Source organism: Podarcis erhardii (assembly GCF_964252035.2).
Source record: "Podarcis erhardii genome assembly, chromosome: 1".
Lineage (NCBI taxonomy): Eukaryota > Metazoa > Chordata > Lepidosauria > Squamata > Lacertidae > Podarcis > Podarcis erhardii.
In genome coordinates, this window is record NC_138497.1 from 74394584 (window position 1) to 74413809 (window position 19226).

A 19226-nucleotide genomic window follows, 5' to 3' on the forward strand; every position below is an offset into this window, starting at 1 on the left:
TTTTTTAAAATTAGATGGCTTCACTACTCGCAAGTAATTAGGAGTGCCTCCTCCACAGTTCTACATCGAGTATTACAGCACCTTCATAGGTGGTGTTTTTTAAAAAATGCATTTCCTTCAGTCACATTCAAGTACATAGGTGTACAGGTCATGTTCCAGATGCCAGCTACTCGTATCAGTGAGGAAATTTAGCTCAATTGATGCTTTTGTTGTGCCTGAGGTATATGTGTAGAAAGCGGAAAGGCCACTCATATGAAAATTTCAGGCTCTTGTAATGTGCATCAAACATATTTTAGAATTGCTTCATCCAGGCAAGAATTATTATAGCTACAGGTTAATTTTTTTTGCATCAAATGTTGTTGGTGCTTCTTGCACTGTGGCTCCAGTGGGGGCAACTGCAAATGTAGTGGTGATTACCGTATTTTTCGCTCTATAAGACCACAAGATGCACCTAGTTTTTGGAGGAGGAAAACAAGAAAAAAAATATTCTGAATCTCAGAAGCCAGAACAGCAAGAGGGACCGCTGCCCAGTGAAAGCAGCAATCCCTCTTGCTGTTCTGGCTTCTGGTATAGCTGTGCAGCCTGCATTCACTCCATAAGGCACACACACATTTCCCCTTATTTTTTAGGAGGGAAAAAGTGAGTCTTATAGAGCAAAAAATACGGTAACTTTTCTTTCTTTCTCAGGGACTGTATTCACTCTTGGCCAACCCTCCATGGGCCTTCCTTCAGTGGTGGGTGAGGCCCTACACTCTTGTACACACACACACACACACACAGGACCTCCTCATCTGATTGGTATAGATCAGTTGAACTTGCTGCTCCCTCTCTGCTCATCTAATGGATCCAATGGCCTGAGTTTGGTTTCTGACAAAAATTAAGTTACTGCCTACCATGGGCATAGCCAGGGTTTTCTTGGGGGGGGGGGCAGGACTTTTGTCAGAACCGGTGTGATTGGTCAGTTAAGTATTTCTATTGATTTACTTGATGGGGGGGGGACTGCCCCTCCCTACCCCCCCCCCCCCGGCTACATCCATGCTGCCTGCTATGGCAAAATATTTCACAATCCATTACATAGTCCTTTGTGTTATTGTTGTATTGGTCCACACCATTTATTTCACTGTAAAGGAAACGCATTGCAAATCCTGGAGGGATTACTGTTGATAATTGTGTATCATTATACTTCATCTGTGGACTGAAAACACCAAGAGCCGCTGTTTCAGCCATGGGACAAATAAGTAAATATCAGCAATTTCTGCTCTAGTTTCCATTGAAATTCTCCGACATCCCTTCCTGATTTGCGTGCCTATCAGGGTTCTCTGCTGTGCCCACTGTGTAGCTTTTTTTGTTTTTGCAACCATGAAAATCAGTTGGGTGTTGGGGGGAGGGAGCACAAAAACGTACTTCGGAGCCTGCATCAGGCCCCTGAATTAAGGTAAAGCTAAAGGGACCACTGACCATTAGGTCCAGTCGTGACCGACTCTGGGGTTGCGGCGCTCATCTCACTTTATTGGCCGAGGGAGCCGGTGTACAGCTTCTGGGTCATGTGGCCAGCATGACTAAGCCACTTCTGGCGAACCAGAGCAGCGCACGGAAACGACGTTTACCTTCCCGCTGGAGCGGTATCTATTTATCTACTTGCACTTTGACGTGCTTTCAAACTGCTAGGTTGGCAGGAGTAGGGACCGAGCAACGGGAGCTCACCCCGTCGCGGGGATTCGAACTGCCAACCTTCTGATTGGCAAACCCTAGGCTCTGTGGTTTAACCCACAATGCCACCCACGTCCCGGCCCCTGAATTAAGAGTTAGCTAATGGAAACAAAAGGAAGGGATTGTCTCCTGGAACAGATTTGGGGGGGGGGTGTTTGCTGGGGAGTGCAACGGGGAATCAGCAAAATATTGCCTCCTTTCCTCTTCTGAAAGTGGATTTCTCTACTGAATCAAAGTTCCTTGGGCTCCTAGAAGGGTACCAATTGGATCAGCTACCTCCTTCTGAGTTGTCTAAATGGACAATAAAAGGCTTGTAGGTTTTGCTGTAAACTAAATACATGGCAACATTTTGCCATTCTTGTTTTATCTTATGCCTGTGTTTGGCAACGGGCTTCGCTTGCAATAGATAGAGAATGTGGACAGAATGACATTTTCTGGAAACAACTAAAATAGCAACAAATGTATATGGTGGCATTCAACTAAATAATTGTGCTGGTGCAAGGATTACCAATAACGCAATGGGACTTTCCCCCATCTCCTCCTGCTGCACGTTTCCCATGCCATCTCCAAATCTGCTCCGGAGTGTTGGGGGAACCCTAGAACAGATCTACCAGGCGGTGGGGAAATATCATTCCTATTTGCCTTTGTCCTATGCTGAATACAATCCCTTAATATGCACAATTGCCACTGATCATAACTGTCGATAAGTATTTCTTAGAACAATACTCTGCCAAGGAAGAGATTGCAGGCATTGGAATGGGTGGATACTTTTAAGTGCACTGTTTTGTTTCTGTTACGTTCCAACACGTTAATTAAAAGGGACAAAGAATCTTGTGGCAGCCTAAAGTCTGCCATTCGTTTTGGTGTAAGCTTTCTTCAACTACAATCCCATTTCATCATAACTCTGAAGTGTTTCCCTCAGGGAAAAGGGAACGAACGGGTCTGATTCAAAGCCTGTAATCACTTGCTTTGGCAGCTTATTATTAAAGGTGCACCTGTAGCAAGAAATACCTGTATTTATTGACAGTTATGAATTGCACCCATTCATTCAGTTTGCTCCAACGGAAGCCCCTTTTAAGGCGTTAAGATGCAAGACTGTGAGAAATGCAGTCTTTAAAAGTTTCCATCCATTTCTGATAATTCATTTACAGCAGGAATAGGGAACCTGTAGCCTTTCAGATGTTGGGCTGTAACTCTCATCATTCCTGACAATTGGCTGGGCTGGGGCTGATGAAGTGTGTGTGTGTGTATGTGTGTGTGTGTGTGTGTTGTTTTTGTTTGTAATAGATTTTATTAAAGTTTGAAAAAACATACAATGGTTAGTATCAAATATCCAATCTACTTTTATCAAAGGTAAAAAAAACTAATCTAAATAAAAGGACAAACCAAAAGAAAGGGAATAATAAAAAAGGAGGAAAGGAAAGAAGAAAAGGAGGGGGAGGAAAAAAGGGGGAAGAACCTCTGGTGCTTTGACTGTCATCTATATATCGAAACATGTTTGAAACATCCACTTTGAGATAACACCCAACAATCCCACTTTGTAAAAAGAAATATTTTCTTCAATCCTCAAACCCAGATATCCTGTCCATTTTCTTTTTCACACAAAAAGTCTATAAGGAGTTTCCAGTCTTTAGTAAATAAGGGTTGGTGGAAGTTTTGTCCAGCAACATTTGGAAGGCTCCAGTTTCCCAGCCCCAATTTATAGTCTGGTCCAAGGTATGGATGTTTGATGAGAAGTAAGTGCTGCTCTGATGAATGACATTTATTCCCAAGTAAGGAGACATAGAATTACAACCTTTATTCCACAGATATTTCAGCTAGATGATTTGCTGTTTATAGCAAAATATAGAAAAAAAGCCTATGCCTACACAATTAGTTTCATTTTCCAAAAACAGCCTAGTGAAACTGGCTTGTTAGATTTCACTTCTTTTTTCTGTGTGTACATACAAAAAGTTATTCTGGAAGGTGGCATTGGACGCCACAAAACAAGCAGTGGTCAAGGAAGTAGAACTGAAGTGTTTCCTTCTTATTTCATGCGTTTCATCATGAGGGAGACAGGTGAGTCTCTATTCATTATGTAGGATGTGCTTGGTGTTAAGAACAACCCACAGTGAAACTAAGGAACTGTAAATTTCATGTTGGCTTTTATTTCCCACTACCACAATTCAAGTGCAGTGCTATTTTAATATCACCGTGCATCCTTAGCATAAGATTTTCATTCTGTAGAACTTGTTTGTGACATGTCTAAATTGGCTCATCATGTTGAGCCCAAATATCATTTAATAATCAGGCAATTATCTGAAACTTATCAAAGTAAATGGAAAGGTCGTGTTCAGCTTGTTTCTGATCAAGGTAAAGTTAGGATAGTGTTATGAAATTATCTTTGCAGAGTAATTCTAAGTTTTCAGTTTCATTGCATGTTTGTATTTAAAGTAGAAATCTGTATAGAGAGGGTTAGGTTTGAACAAGTGTTACCTTAAAAGAACAAGCCAAATCTATATATACATAATTGAGGAAGCCAATTTGTTGGGAATCTCATATGAGATACACACGCAGTGGAAGTCTCTCCCAGTAGTAGTCACCACATGGAAGCAGCTTAAGGCCCAAATAGTTTACTGTTGCAGAAGATAACTAAAACAGTTATTGCATGTACAGCTTGAAGGCTTTTGCAGATACAGATATACAGTGGTACCTCTGGATGTGAACGGGATCCGTTCCGGAGCCCTGTTCGCATCTTGAAGCGAACGCACCCCGCATCTGTGCGTGCGTGGGTCGCGATTTGCCGCTTCCGCGCATGCGCGTGACGTCATTTTGAGCGTCTGTGCATGCGCGAGCGGCGAAACCTGGAAATAACGCGCTCCGTTACTTCCAGGTTGCCTCGGAGCGCAACCCAAAAACGCTCAACCTGAAGCATATTCAACCCAAGTACAAAGTATCTCTGTTGCTCCAAATGATCTCCAGCAATTCAAGAGGTAACCCTGAACAAGTAACACCAACAGACTGACAATTTACATACTAACTGACAGACTACTGAGCTAATGCATGCCAGATCAGTAGTCTGTCAGTTAGTATATGAGCAGGTATCATCGATATAGTCGTGGCACTGGGCAGTTACTGTAGAAACTGGCTTGGCTGACCTTGCACCTGTGATTAGCTCATCCATAGGGTGACTCACATCAATGAAGGAAATTGACCGCTTCTTATGTCCACTTACTCCAGCACAATTATCTGAAGCTTTGTGATGGAAGCTGATCTCATGAGTCCTTTTATGCAAAGCTCTCTACAGGAAGCAGATTTAATGCACTGCAGGGTTTTGTTTAAACTGCCTCAGTAAACTCAGTAAATTTCTGTTCTAAAAGTTAAACTGGTTAGTAACCAACACACCTGTTCTTCTAGTGCAAAGGATGTCTGCTAGTGGAACAGAACCGCCACTCCTCCTCTGTCCGCCTGCAGCCCACTGTGAACCTTCAGAATCAGCTCTGGAGGGTTGGGGAAGAGGAAGGTGAAGTCATGTTGCGCAGGCAGAAGTCTGTTGCACTCAGACCCCTGAGCAGTTCTTGTAACAACTTTCTTTACCCTTCTATCATAGTGCATTTTCTTCTCACTTGTCCCCCTAAACCTCTCATTTTTCATTTGACTACAAGGTCTCATATCCACAACAATCAACAATGTGGAAAAAGAGAGAGAGAGCATACATACATACATACATACATACATACATACATATATCTGACATAAAAGTTATTTATTGATTTCTTATTTGGGGCATTTATTTACTGCCCAGCCAATCCCACCCCCCTGGGCTGCTCATATTTTAAATATATATAAATTAGGCTGCCAGTTATCCACAGAGGGTCTGTACTGATCAGCACCTGCAGAAGGGAAAAGCCCCTCTAGGGCCTGCCTTTGCCATTGAACATGTGTTTCTTTAAGTATGCCAGTGTTTTCTAAAAGCTTGCCAGATTTTCTGTGAACACAGCCATCTTATCAGCACCATGAAGGCCCTGCTTCCTTTCTGGGCCAAGACATTAATTTATCATGTTTTTCTTCACATTTATAAAGATAGGTTCATAAATATTTATAAAGGAGGCTGTCTTCCTCTTTCTTTAAGACCTTGATAACTCCTGGGACTTGGCTGGTGACAGAAGGAAGTCATGTTGAATTCAGTACTTTGGGGACCTTAGCAAGTTTCCAGCAAGCATATATTAAATATTGCCAGGAACGTACTCTTTTAGGAAATCTAGTAGCAAACCAGTACGATGCAGCAGGTTTTATTTGTACTTATGGGCCACCTTTTCATCATGGAACCCAAGGTTTGCATACATGTGGCTCTCAGATAGCCACCCAACCAGGTATGACCAAATTCATACCTGCTTAACTTCAGCAAGGTGGCCATATTCTGTGCCTTCAGATCACACTCTGGAGCAGTGGGTGTCTCCACTTAGCCACAAAGTCCACTGGGTGACCTTGGGCCAGTCACTGTCTCTCAACCTACCCAACATCAAAGGGTTGTTAGGAAGATAAATGGGACATGAGGAAAGCCATGGTACGCTGTCTGGAGCCTGGAGGAAAGTGGGGATATAAATGAAATAAGTACATAAGAATACACTTGTGCAATAGAACTCCCCCCTTTTACTCTCCCTGTCCCCACACCCTTGTGCACCCTACACTCTCCCATAATTTCCTCTGAAAGGTTGGGAGAAATTCCCAGAACAGATTTAGGGGGTGCATGCAAGGGGCAGGGAAGTTCTGTTGCACAAGCATAGATCCTTAGGCTAGAAGAATGAGTGACTTAACGCCACTTTGGATACAAGTCTAAATAATTGGCATATGACTCTTCAGCTTTTGAGTTCTAGAACACAATAGAAAAATTCCTAACCATTGTAGAAATAAGTTGTTGGAAATCTTTAGATAATTGTGCAAGGATAGGATTTCGCTCACATATAATTACTGCTTTTATTTCAGGTCTTTCTGGCTTTGCTTCATTATTCTGTGTTGTCCTACGGCACCGTGAACCCTTTTCAGGGTGGAGTAGTATTTCAGATAAACACTTGTCCCATGTTTTCCGTGATAGCATTTTTTTTTTAAAAAAAATCACATGTCTCTCTTTGTTTAAAATACTTACTTTAAATCAAAAGTTGTTCTGATGCACAATTAATTAAAGCAAAACTTTGTGCCGTAAAACATAGTATATTTCCGTACTTTATAAAACAAGTGAAAAGCAAAATTAACAGTTCTCATTAAAGCACATTTACAAAGTAGGGAGTGATACCAGCTAATTAAGAAGTTTTAAATAGTGATTTGGGGGTTGTTCCAAAGGCTTCCCAGGAAAGGCAAATTCCAATTATCCACAGCAACTGAATCAGGTGAGCCTGGCAGTGGTGGTTTAAGGGAAATAGTGGGCAGACAACAACCGGTTAGCTCCTCAACCGGTCACTAGTACTTGCCTAAGATGCTGGATCAGTGTAGGTGGCTAACATCTTAGACACGTCCACGCACAGGTCATTTTGGACCTGGAAGAGGATAGAACGGGGGCGGGCTAAGGCACGCTCCAGTGAAACATGGAGGCCGGGAACAGAACCCCCCACACGAAATGGTCACTGCCTGTATAGTTTGCAGGAACAAAGAAAAGGGCCTTCTCAGTTGTGATGCCCAGGATGTAGAAATCCCTCCCCTAGAATACCCACCTAGCCACCTTTTCGTTGGTCTTTCTTTCACCATTAGCTCAAAGAGTTTTTGATCTGGCAGGACTTTGGCCTGTCCTTCGTTTGATTCTTTCTCTCTGTCTGGATGATGTAGGGTTTTGTCCTGCCGGTTTTTATTGCTGCTGTGATGTCTTAAATTGTTTTATTTTGGATTTTTGTTAATCATCTGCTGCCCTGAGCACTTTGGAGTGACAGGTTGAAGTGGAAATTTCATAATAAACATAACTAGTCATATCAAACCCAAGGTTATCTGCTCCAGGAAGTTCATATAGGTGTAGGGGAATAAGCCAGATCCCTGTGGCACTCACCATAAATCTCAGCGGCAGAAGTAAAATTCTCCCAAATAAAATTGCCCACTGGGAATGCCTGGAAAGGAAGGGGGGCAGTTAGTAAACCCTGAGAGCGACCCAACAGAATGTTGGGTCATTTGGCTGACAAAATCTAGTGTAAATGTTTCATATTTAAGCTTATTATGAGCACATAACTTTTGTGGTTTTGTTGTGGCCTCTAGTGGTTTGCCCTCAGTATTACAACAAGTAATAGTTTAGAATACAGCATTTTACTTTGAAGCGTATTGATTTCATATGTGTGGTTTGTGAAAGGCAAACAATATAGTACAAAAAAATTTGAATGTATGTATATTATTATATCTTCTATAAACAAAAGTTGCTTGAATGATTACATTAATACTATGGGGAGCCTATAGCTCCTGGGGATATTCAGTAGACAATATCGCTAATCAACTCAATCAAGCCAGTAGAAATTTTCCTTAAGTGTAGAAAAACAGATATTGTAAATCTTTTTTTTAAATAAAAAAAACTCATTTAAAATAAAAAAAAATATCATTTGGCTTTTGTGTATGAAAAGTCAGGTTTTTAAAAAACATTTTTTTAAAAAGATATAATGTTAGTAGACTACTGTATAAATTTTTTTTTAGAGGTAGGCAATAGGAATAATGGAAGGGTCCAGGGATCTGGGGCTTCACCGTGGCCTAGATGAGCTTCTGTGGGTGTGAGCAGCAAATAATGACACGATGTCTACCTGTATCCAGTATAAAAAGCTACTGTAGGAGATGCACACAAATGGAGTCGCTACATAGCATAACAAACCCTCAGGGGTCTTGTTAAATATATTGATCTTTTCAGCTTTTCATGCTTTATAAATATTTCTAGCTGCCATATTTAGGGGAAGTGGTAGAATATGTGTCAACTGCTTTCCTTTCTCCCCATTCTTCTGCATGTACATCTTTTTTCTTTTTCTTTTTTGCTTATGCATCTCTATGGGTGAAAGCCAAAGCTGACATTCTTCTTGCAGAATGGCTTTTCATCCAGTGGAGGTGTCTGCTAATGCAAAAGAATGGGAGATGTTTGTTCACAAATTCCCCCCATCCCCAAAAACCTGTTCCAGAGGATTAGATGGTGATGGAAGGAACCGCCAGGGAAAGGGTGAATCGGAGAAAATCACTTCCCTCGCATTAGCAAACACCATTGCTGCATCAAAAGCACAAATGTATGCCACAGGGGTAATGACGTTTTCAGGATCTTCTAATGCCTTTTCTTTCCTTTTAACAGGTAGCAGTTGCTGCTGAATGTAAGTACCACCCTTATTATCTGTTCAGATTTCAATTCTGTCCCTGATAGAGGGGTCACTGGTGTTTATTTATGGTTACCTAACGCAGCTCTGTAAATGCTGTTTGAAACCTTTCACCTCTGTACCTGTTCCCAGGCCAGAAAGCACCCCTGGAGTTGTTAACTTGTTACTTGAATTTTATAGCTTTTCACATTATCCGGTTTATGAATATTAAATGGTATGTTGATAGGCTTGCTTCCCTTCAGATTGATTATTCCACTTCTGTAGATCTGCTTGGTTTGTACCAATGCAACAGCTTCTACACTTCGTAGTTTCTCTCTTGCAGAAAACCTAACTCTTTTCTATTGCTATGAACAGAAAGTCACTGAGAATGCTGCATATTGGGCTCATCCAAGGCCCTACCCCCTTTTTTGTGCCATTGCCATACAAGTATCCTGGCATTGGATCAGTTCTGCATACGATCTGTCTCTTGTTGACTCTTCATCTGCAGAGGTACCTCTTCCCACCCCACACTGCTCACCAGTTTCATACTGTCCAGAGCTCATATAACAGACAGAGAGTGTTTCCCCATACTTCATAACAAATATTTCATTTAGCAGTGGAAAAAAAACTCTAGTTAAGCAAAAGCATTTAGTTGTTGGCTCTTTTTTCCTTCTGCATAGGTGGTAATGAATGTGGATCTGTAAATGTAACCGTATCAGAAACAGAAATACATATCCAGCCACCTGACAACCATACAATAAGTAATGTAACTTTTGCAAATGGAACACGTGCTGGAGTGCAAACATCGAATACGACGGTATCTGGACTTCAACCTGGCACGCAGTATGAAGTGACGTTTGAGATTTCTACCAATAAGTCATGCTGCAAAATCATTACAAGTAAGTAATGGGCTGGAAGAGATGTTTACGGATCTGAAATGGCATTGGAGGCAGGTCTTACATTTTAAATAGAGAGAAGATTGCTTGGATTTCTCACATGTGTGCGATTCTGCTACTAGTAGCTGATTCCAGTAATACCAGGTGCTGCTACTGACTAATGAAACTGAACTGTTCGTTCTAATGCAAAGCACAACTGAAGTCTATAGCCTCTAACAGCAGCCAGCCATCTGATCAATAGTGCAAATGACAGCCAGGGTTCTTCTTCCCATGCTTAGCTTTGGAAAGCAAATGGCTCCTCCTACAATTATTAGCACTTCAGGCTCCATTGTGTGCACTTTGCCTCACTCAGGAAGTTTCCCTGCTGAGCTGTACAGGTTTTCCTTTCAAGTCATGTTTGTTCATGCAAGCAAATAAGTCCAACTGTAAGCCTCCTTCATTTGGTCCACATTTAGAAATTTGGGGGGGGGGAGTTCTGTGTAGTGCTTTGAAACAGTAATATTCTTTAAATAAAAATAGTTGATTTTAAATTCAAAGAGAGCACTCATTTTCTTTCCCTGTTGCATGTGGCTATTTTTTATTTTTTAAAAAAATAATGTCGCTGAAGGCTTTTTGAGGAAACTATGGAACTATACAAAGTCCAGAGCTGCCAAGTAAGAGCCTTAAATAATTAACTGATGAATATAGTAATTGAGTTCTACAGAAAAGAGGTTTGGTTTAAAGACACTCAGGAGCAATGTTAAGAATTAAAAATGTATGAATAGCTTTGCTGTCCTTCAAATCTGACATATGGGATCGGGATTTCCTTTGCCACAGAATGTTTGTCAGTACTGTATGAATCCGAACCTTTTCCTCCTGACACAATTGTCTTAGATGTGTGTAGAGACTACACAGCTTTGCCTGGTCAGCTGCTGTGTACATGAAGCATTTCTAAAATCACTGCTTGGAAACTGTGGATTCACCCTTGGGTTGAATAGCCAACATTTGTCTTTCTGGACCTTGCTGCCACATTTCACAATGTAGTGTTGGTACCCAAATGTATAATGACCACCAGCCCCTTCTCAGCATACACAGCTAGACTGCTTCATGTTATGTGCAGTTTTTCTTCTGGACAGACAAGTTGATTGCCATGTCTTCAATGCAACCATTAAAGCACATGCCACTGTCTTTGAAATCAGTTGTGTCCAAGCCTTTGTAGACAAGAACTTCCAAACATTATAGACTTCCCCTTATGAGCGCTCATACCTCAATACACTTGCTCACCTTTAAGGAACTCCTCTGGTGTCCTTGCTACAATTGTCTAGAATGAAGGCCGTCGTGGAATTAGTCTCAACTGTGCCTGTTTCTGAAGAGTGACTCTCCCATTATGAGGACCTATATGAATCCATCTTGAGGTACCTCCAAGATGTGGCATTCACCTCCAAGATGTTGGTCATTTTGTAGCTTGTGTCTTTCCTCGCATGGGTCGATTTTGAACTGTGTGGGCAGAAATGGTTCACCTGATGCTGTACTCCATCAGGCCAGTTACTTTAGTCTTCAGGCTGTGCACTTGTCCCCACAGAGACTGCACTAGACACACAACCACAGCATCTGTCCAGCAGCTGTTGGATATGCTAAGTCAAATTTTGTGCAGCTCAGCTCTTCCTTCACTCTCTTGTTAGACTTTTTCTGCACTTCCTGTTTCTTTTTAACTTTAAAGAGTTTTTGATTAAGCCAGGGATAGGAAACTTGAGGCCTTCCAGATGTTGTTGGACCCCAACTCCATCATCTCTAGCCATTGGCAGTGCTGGCTAGAGCTTGTTGGAATTGGAATCCAACAGCATCTGGAAGGCCCCAAGTTTCCTATCTCTGATTTAGCCACTATATAGTATATGCCAAGTATTAAGAACTGCTTCTGATTACCTGTCTGATTACTTAGCTGGGAAAGAGCTTGGATTTGGGAGTTTTAATTTTCAGAATTTGTTGCCTTTCTTGCAAATAAAACAGTAGTTTGACATAATCCCACAGGTTATGGTAAGCTACCTGAGCATTGTTCATCTGACTCTTGTACCTTTGTGCAATAGAATGCAGTTTTCATACAGATCGATAGAACGGAATATTTAACCTTAAACAAAAATGTCCTGTGGCTTCCAGGTATGTTTGCAGGACATATCAACTGATATACCTTTGAGGAGTGAAATCTTGAGTGGCACCAGTGCATGAGCTTGTGGTGTTGCATCTCCATCAGTTTTGTTGCCTTCTGTTCATAGATAAATTGTTAATGAATAGGAAGCGCCTGCTTGTAAATTCCCAATTATTCAACCGGTGTTGTAACATATATCCTCAAGCAAATGGTAACAAGACTGAAGGAGAGCCAAGTGCTGCAAACATTTATTCAAGTGTGCCTTCAAATGATTGATGCAATTGCACATAGAAAACAAATGTTAAAATTTAAATTGCACGTATGCTCACTCTGTTTCTTCACCAGAACATATTAAAATTAAAAGTATAAGTTTAGTGCAATTTAGGTACCTTTCCATTTTTATGTTACTTATCAAAACATGTATAACTGGAGCAAAAGGAGCACAGTTTTTGCAAACCAAATTGTAATGCCTTGTATTTCTTAACAGATTTTGGGTAGCACATTTTCAAATGGAGAATGGAGATATGTTCTTTCAGTGGTGCAGATAAAGCCCTTTTTCTTTTTCTTGAACAGAACCCAGCTCAGTTTCTGACATCAGCCTTGAAAACCGCAGTAATTCAACAGTAACTTTAAAGTGGAGCAATCACGACCCAAATGCTTCCAACTACACTTATCGGATACTAATAGAAGGAACCGATCCTCCCAGGAGTGAAACTTCTGACACCACCAGTGCAGAAATTAGGGGCCTGGAACCTGGAACACTGTATACATTCACAATATTCCCACAAGTTGATAATGGTGCAATTGAAGGAGAACCAAATCATACAACTGTTTATACCAGTAAGGAAACATTTGAAATGTCATGCACATTCACATTTTACTTATGCATTTGCAATCTTATGTGGGTGGGTGGGGAAAAATAAATGGAGAACAGCTTTGCTACCCACCAATGGTGAAAATAGTTTTTTAAGTCCTCCACCTCTCTTACCTGGCTCTGGGAAGGTTGCAGGAGGGCTCTGGGAGCACCTCAGGACCCTTGTGCGACCTTTGCAGAGCCCACAAAGCAGCCCTCGACCTCACAGGGGTGGGGGCAGTTCTGGGGGTTCCTGGCTTTGCCTGATTTTGGTTTTTTTGTGCTTGGACCCCCAGAAACAAACCGTCGCATAAGTGGCAAGTCCATTGCACCTTGCTTCTTTGTGCAACTAATGTGCATTACGGCTATGCCTTTCCAAGTATGAAAGATGCTTTAGGAAGTAGGTGGGAAATTGACTGCAGTTATTAAAAATGTTTTCTGAGTTTATACCAGGGTATGCACTGAAGGGACGCGGGTGGCGCTGTGGTCTAAACCACTGAGCCTAGGGTTTGCTGATCGGAAGGTCAGTGGTTCGAATCCCCACGACGGGGTGAGCTCCCGTTGCTCGGTCCCAGCTCCTGCCAACCTAGCAGTTTGAAAGCATGTCAAAGTCCAAGTAGATAAATAGGTACCACTCTGGCGGGAAGGTAAACGGCATTTCCGTGCGCTGCTCTGGTTTCGCTAGAAGTGGCTTAGTCATGCTGGCCACATCATCCGGAAAAACTGTCTGTGGACAAACATCGGCTCCCTCGGCCAGTAAAGCGAGATGAGCGCCGCAACCCCAGAGTCGTTCATGACTGGACTTAACTGTCAGGGGTCCTTTACCTTTTTTTTATGCACTGAATAAGTTTGATTTTTTTAAAAATTGATTCTACAGCAAGTTTGTTCTTGGCAAGTAAAGGTGGAAACAGATATGAGAAATAGCTGATGCCTCCTAAGTGAATGTTTAATCTCGACGAAATATTAGCTGTAGGAATTTATGCAATACTAAATCTGATAACACTTCCTTAAACAGGGCCCAATCCAGTTTTTGGCATCCAGGTTGAAAACCTCAGTGACACAAGAGTAACTTTAAAGTGGAACAACCCAAATGATTCCAACTACACTTATAGGATACTAATAGAAGGAACTGATTCTCCCAGGAATAAATCTTCTGACACCAACAGTGCAGTAATTGGGGGCCTGGAACCTGGAACATTGTATACATTCAGAATATACTCACAAGTCGATAATGGTACAGTTGAAGGAGAACCAGATACTACAACTGTTTATACAAGTAAGAAAGATCTATGATGATTTCTAACTGCCATGGGTTCCATAAAGGTACATTCCCTGCAGCTTCAATATGGAGTCAAACAGAACTATAGCCAGAAGGCCTGTAATGTGCTGGGGAACTAGTTTTCTGCACACTTATTTGCAGCTGTTTAATACAATATGCTTGTCATTTTAATGGAATGGATGCCAAATTGCAATCGTGGGACGTTCTTTTATTCTTATTCTGAAATTTATGCTCAGTTGTAGAATTGACAGCGGTTGAGAATGGAGGAATAATTCTGATTCCAATTTATTAGGTGGGGGAGAGAGAGCCCTTTTGCCAAGTTCATAAGCAATATGCAGTAGTGACACAGAATGGAAGTGTCTGTGAGGGGTTTTGGGGGGGAGGTGGGAAGGAGGGAAATAAAATTTGATATTGTGAGAGAGCTAACTGGGAGAAGATAATGCAAGGCCTATAGGTAGCACTGACTCTGCCAAAGAACTTCCCCCAATTTTCATATTTTAGTATGCCATCTTGCAACTTGATGCAGAAGGTAACATAGAAATGTTTTAAATTAGTACAGTGGTACCTCTGGATGCGAATGGGATCCGTTCCGGAGCCCCATTCGCATCCTGAAGCGAACGCAACACGTGTCTGCGCGTGTTGCGATTTGCCACTTCCGAACATGCGCGTGACGTCATTTTGAGCGTCTGCGCATGCGCGAGCAGTGAAACCCAGAGCGCAACCCAAAAATGCTTAACCAGAAGCTACTTCAACACGAGGTATGACTGTACATGCAAGTGGACTTCTTTAATTTTTGCAGGTTTGAAAGCAAAACTTAGGCATCTGCCCTCCCGTTTTTATTTTTTTGTGGTGAAAATATTGAAATACCCACAAAAAGGTCGGCTAGTTAAATTATAGTAAACCTATATCAGGGTCAAAAATTTCTAGCAGTAACATCTAGCTGTGTAATTAAAAAAAATCCCTTCATCAGTGCGGCTAAAACTCTTTTCTTTTTTTAACAGAGCCCAGCCCAGTTTTTGATATCAGTCTTGAAAACCGCAGTAGTTCAACAGTAACTTTGAAGTGGAACAATAGCGATCCAAATGCATCTAACTACACTTATCGGATACTAATAGAAGGAACTGATCCTCCCAGGAATGAAACTTCTGACACCACCAGTGCGGAAATTGGGGACTTGAAACCTGGAACATTGTACACATTCACAATATTTCCACAAGTCAATAATGGTGCAGTTGAAGGAGAACCAAATGCTACAAGTGTTTATACAAGTAAGTCCAAGTTCATACAAGTAAGTAAACATTTCAGACTGCCTGTTTCTGTACCATAAAGACATAAAGAGGAACGTCAACCACAACATAGCCATTCCGTATCATTTTGCTAGACTAAATATATTTTTCCTTGGCCAGTCCCCTTCCTGGCCAAAGCCCCATCCAGAGACATGCCCTAGTATATAATTGAGGATTCATCCTTTCCCACAGGAGGGAAGGGCCCAATGTCTACCCAACCACAAAAGGAACTTCTGCCCAAATGCAGAAGCAAAGACAATGCAAGAAGTGAAAGGGGGGGGGCAGGAAGATGTCAAAGGCCATTAGCTCACACTGGCAACTGGACTGGCGTATCAACCAGAACCCTCCATAACGAAGTGGACTGATTCATGGAGCATAAGGCTACTAACCAAGATGGCTATGTTCTCTGCCTCTATAGTTGGACGCAGTAATACTTCTGAATACCAGTTTCTGGGAGAGAGTGCTCTTGCGCTGAGGTCCTCCTTTTGGGGTTCCCCATGGGCATCTGATTGGCCACCATGAGAACAGGATGCTGGACTAGATGGGTCACTGGCCTGATCCAGCAGGCTCTTTGTATGTTGTTGTGATGGTATGGGAAGAGGGACCCTCTTTCTTGTGCTTCAGTGTCCAATTGCCTGTGCCTGCCCCAAGTCAAAGGAGGCACCCAGTGACAAAACGTGAAGACCCAAGAGTTCACTTTTCCCTGCTGCATCACCTAACTTAAAAGTGTTGCCTGTCTGGCTCAGTCTGGGTGGAAATGCTCAGGAAATGGACTTTCGTAAGGTTTTGTGGAACCTCTCACAATATTACGAACCATCACAATATTACCAACTCTACTCGGCGGGCCTAGAGGTCCCCACCTCTAATCACCACCACAGTAGCCTATACCTGACAAGCTGCAATGCAGAAGGAAGGGCCCCTTTTTTGTTATTCAACATGTGCTTGCAGCAGTTGCTAGAAGATTGATTGCAAGTATTAAGAACGTGATTATCATGTTAGTTTAATATTTTAAACTGAATTTTAGAATCATAGAGCTGATTGTAGTACAGTTCTCTATTTAGCAAGTAAAGCAGAGGTAGTCTGTATAAATGAACGTCTAAAAATTTTGTACCTTAAAAGTAAAACTGTCCTTCTGTATTTGTTTTTTATAATGTAAATGTTAATATTCCAACAAAACATTCACTTACTACATTATAGTTAAACTCTATACCTGTTCAAGAGATCTCTGGCACATTTAACAGTGTCATAATATTTCCCTTCGCCTGCATAGCTAAAATCCTTTTCCTCTTTTTTAAACAGAGCCCAACCCAGTTTTTGATATCAGTCTTGAAAACCGCAGTAGTTCAACGATAACTTTGAAGTGGAAAAATAGCGACCCAAATGCTTCCAACTACACTTATCGGATACTAATAGAAGGAACTGATCCTCCCAGGAATGAAACTTCTGACACCAACATTGCAGAAATTGGGGACTTGAAACCTGGAACATTGTATACATTCACAATATTTCCACAAGTCAATAATGGTGCAGTTGAAGGAGAACCAAATTCTACAAGTGTTTATACAAGTACGTCCAAGTTCATACAACTTAGTAAACATTTCAGACTCCCTGTTTCTTTACCATAAAGATGCATTCTGTACATTCAAAATATTTACTTAAGCAGAGTAAATGACAAGAGATGACAAGATTGAGGTAGACAAGTAGATAATGGTAAAACTGAAGGAGACTCAAATAATATAACTGTAGATACAAGTATGTTTTAAGATTTCTCTTAAAAGTCATTCTATATATTCATGATACGTACTCGAGCAGAGTAAGTATTATATGATTGCCCTTGATTTTTCCTGGCTATTGGTGGTTATGCTAATACATCTGCATAGTTACACACGCTAAAGATACTGGTTGTTGTCATTGTGGTTAAAATAAAAAATAAAAAATTGCATGCCTTAAGTCTCCAGTTTATACCAGGAAAGCAGAATTACTAATTTTAAGTTGATTCTGAAGTACATTCCTCTGACAAGTGATGATCTACTAAAGAATGTGTGACCTCTACATTAGCTGCCTCTGCCTATCCTTCAGTTTTTGTTTTATACCGTACTCTAACAAAATGGTAACCAATCATATTGTAGTAACCTTTTACATTTCTCAAGGAACTTCTGATATCACTATTTTAATATTGTGATGCAACTTTATGTTATTGGCACAGCTGGATCTCTTTTCTTCTTTTTGAACAGAACCAAGTCCAGTTTTTGACATCAGCCTTGAAAACCGCAGTAATTCAACAGTAACTTTGAAGTGGAACAATAGCGATCCAAATGCATCTAACTACACTTATCGGATACTAATAGAAGGAACTGATCCTCCCAGGAATGAAACTTCTGACACCACCAGTGCAGAAATTAGGGACTTGGAACCTGGAACATTGTATACATTCACAATATTCCCTCGAGTTGATAATGGTACAATTGAAGGAGAACCAAATGCTACAAGTGTTTATACCAGTAAGTAAATTACAACAGGTGGAGATTCCCAGTCTCTGCATTTCTGTACCATAAAGGTATATTCACAATATGTGCTTGATCAGAAGCTGACAAAATGGTGGTAGACATGCACGTGTCTAAACAATTAAATTCAGTTTTCATGTTAAATACCATTTATTTTCCACAGTTAGATACTCTTTACAGGTGCAGTATTCTTCTTGTTTTTTTGTGAGAAGCTAGCCTGCTTTCCCATTTCAATGATTTACTCTCTCCCCACCCCAAAAAATTCCTGCAGATGCCCAGGTCTTCCTGAGGTTGCTGGACTCCCAACTCCCATGACCCCCAGCTATAGGGGGTGGGGATAATGGGTACTGAAGTGCATCATTCTCTGGAGGGCACCTCTTTGGCTAGCCTTTGCCTTAGAGGCCTATTACAAATAAAAGGGAAGTGGTTCTCCCAGGAATGACGCTTCTGATGTCCCAGTGCAGCAATTAGTAGCTTGGAACCTGGAACATGGTGCAAATTCAAATATATCCAATAGCAGCTGATTTTAAAAAAAAACAACCGAAGAAGACCAAGCTAATATATCTGTTTATATAAGTAAGCATATTAAAAGGGGCCGATTTCCAAAATGATATTCATTGCTATACCATTTAGGTACTTTACGTACATTCGATTTTGTCTTTGAGCAGAACAAGCTTGAGGTTGGCCCAATTTAAGAAGAATCTGTACAAAGGTGTTCTTGGACACTTAAGGCATTTCCCACCCCCCCTGAAAAAACGTATATATTCTGGGTGAGGTTGTACAGGAGGCACAATGGATCTTCCCCTTCTCCTTCTCCCTGATGCTCCCTGCAGCCTCCGATCTGCTGCAAAGATTCCCCCAAACCTCCATAAGTGATTGAGAGTGTATAGGAAGCTGCAGGAGGGAGAAGAGAGTGGCCTGATGCACAAGCTGGATTTCTGGCAGCGTACTTAACCTTATTTGTCCCTCCCATGGTTCAGATCTCACTTTCCTTTTGCGTTTCCCCCATATAGAGCCCAGTCCTGTCTCTGGCTTCGATGTTGTTGATATTGGCACAACGAACGTAACCTTAAGATGGGAAGACAACGATGCTGCTTCTTCAGGGTACACTTACAAAGTATTGTATCAACAAAAGCAAGTGGAAATGAATGTGACATCACGATACAAGAACGTTACCATTATAGGACTTTTACCAGGCACCCTCTATCGCTTTAGCGTATTTCCACAAGCAGCAGACAACCTCACCAAAGGGGACCCACAAACCACACACAGGTACACAGGTAAGTAGTTAAAAAGCAA

At 41.4% G+C, this 19226-nt stretch overlaps 1 protein-coding gene across 1 annotated transcript in view; it reads left to right on the top strand.

Moving 5' to 3' along the window:
- Positions 1-19226, top strand: part of PTPRJ (protein tyrosine phosphatase receptor type J) — an 86728-nt gene that overhangs the window by 50134 nt on the left and 17368 nt on the right. The window contains exons 2-9 of the mRNA XM_081842644.1: positions 8987-9005; positions 9668-9886; positions 12579-12845; positions 13874-14134; positions 15139-15405; positions 16723-16989; positions 17658-17924; positions 18941-19207. Of these exons, the coding sequence (XP_081698770.1) occupies positions 8987-9005; positions 9668-9886; positions 12579-12845; positions 13874-14134; positions 15139-15405; positions 16723-16989; positions 17658-17924; positions 18941-19207 (1834 nt within the window). The remainder of the gene's footprint in view (positions 1-8986; positions 9006-9667; positions 9887-12578; positions 12846-13873; positions 14135-15138; positions 15406-16722; positions 16990-17657; positions 17925-18940; positions 19208-19226) is intronic.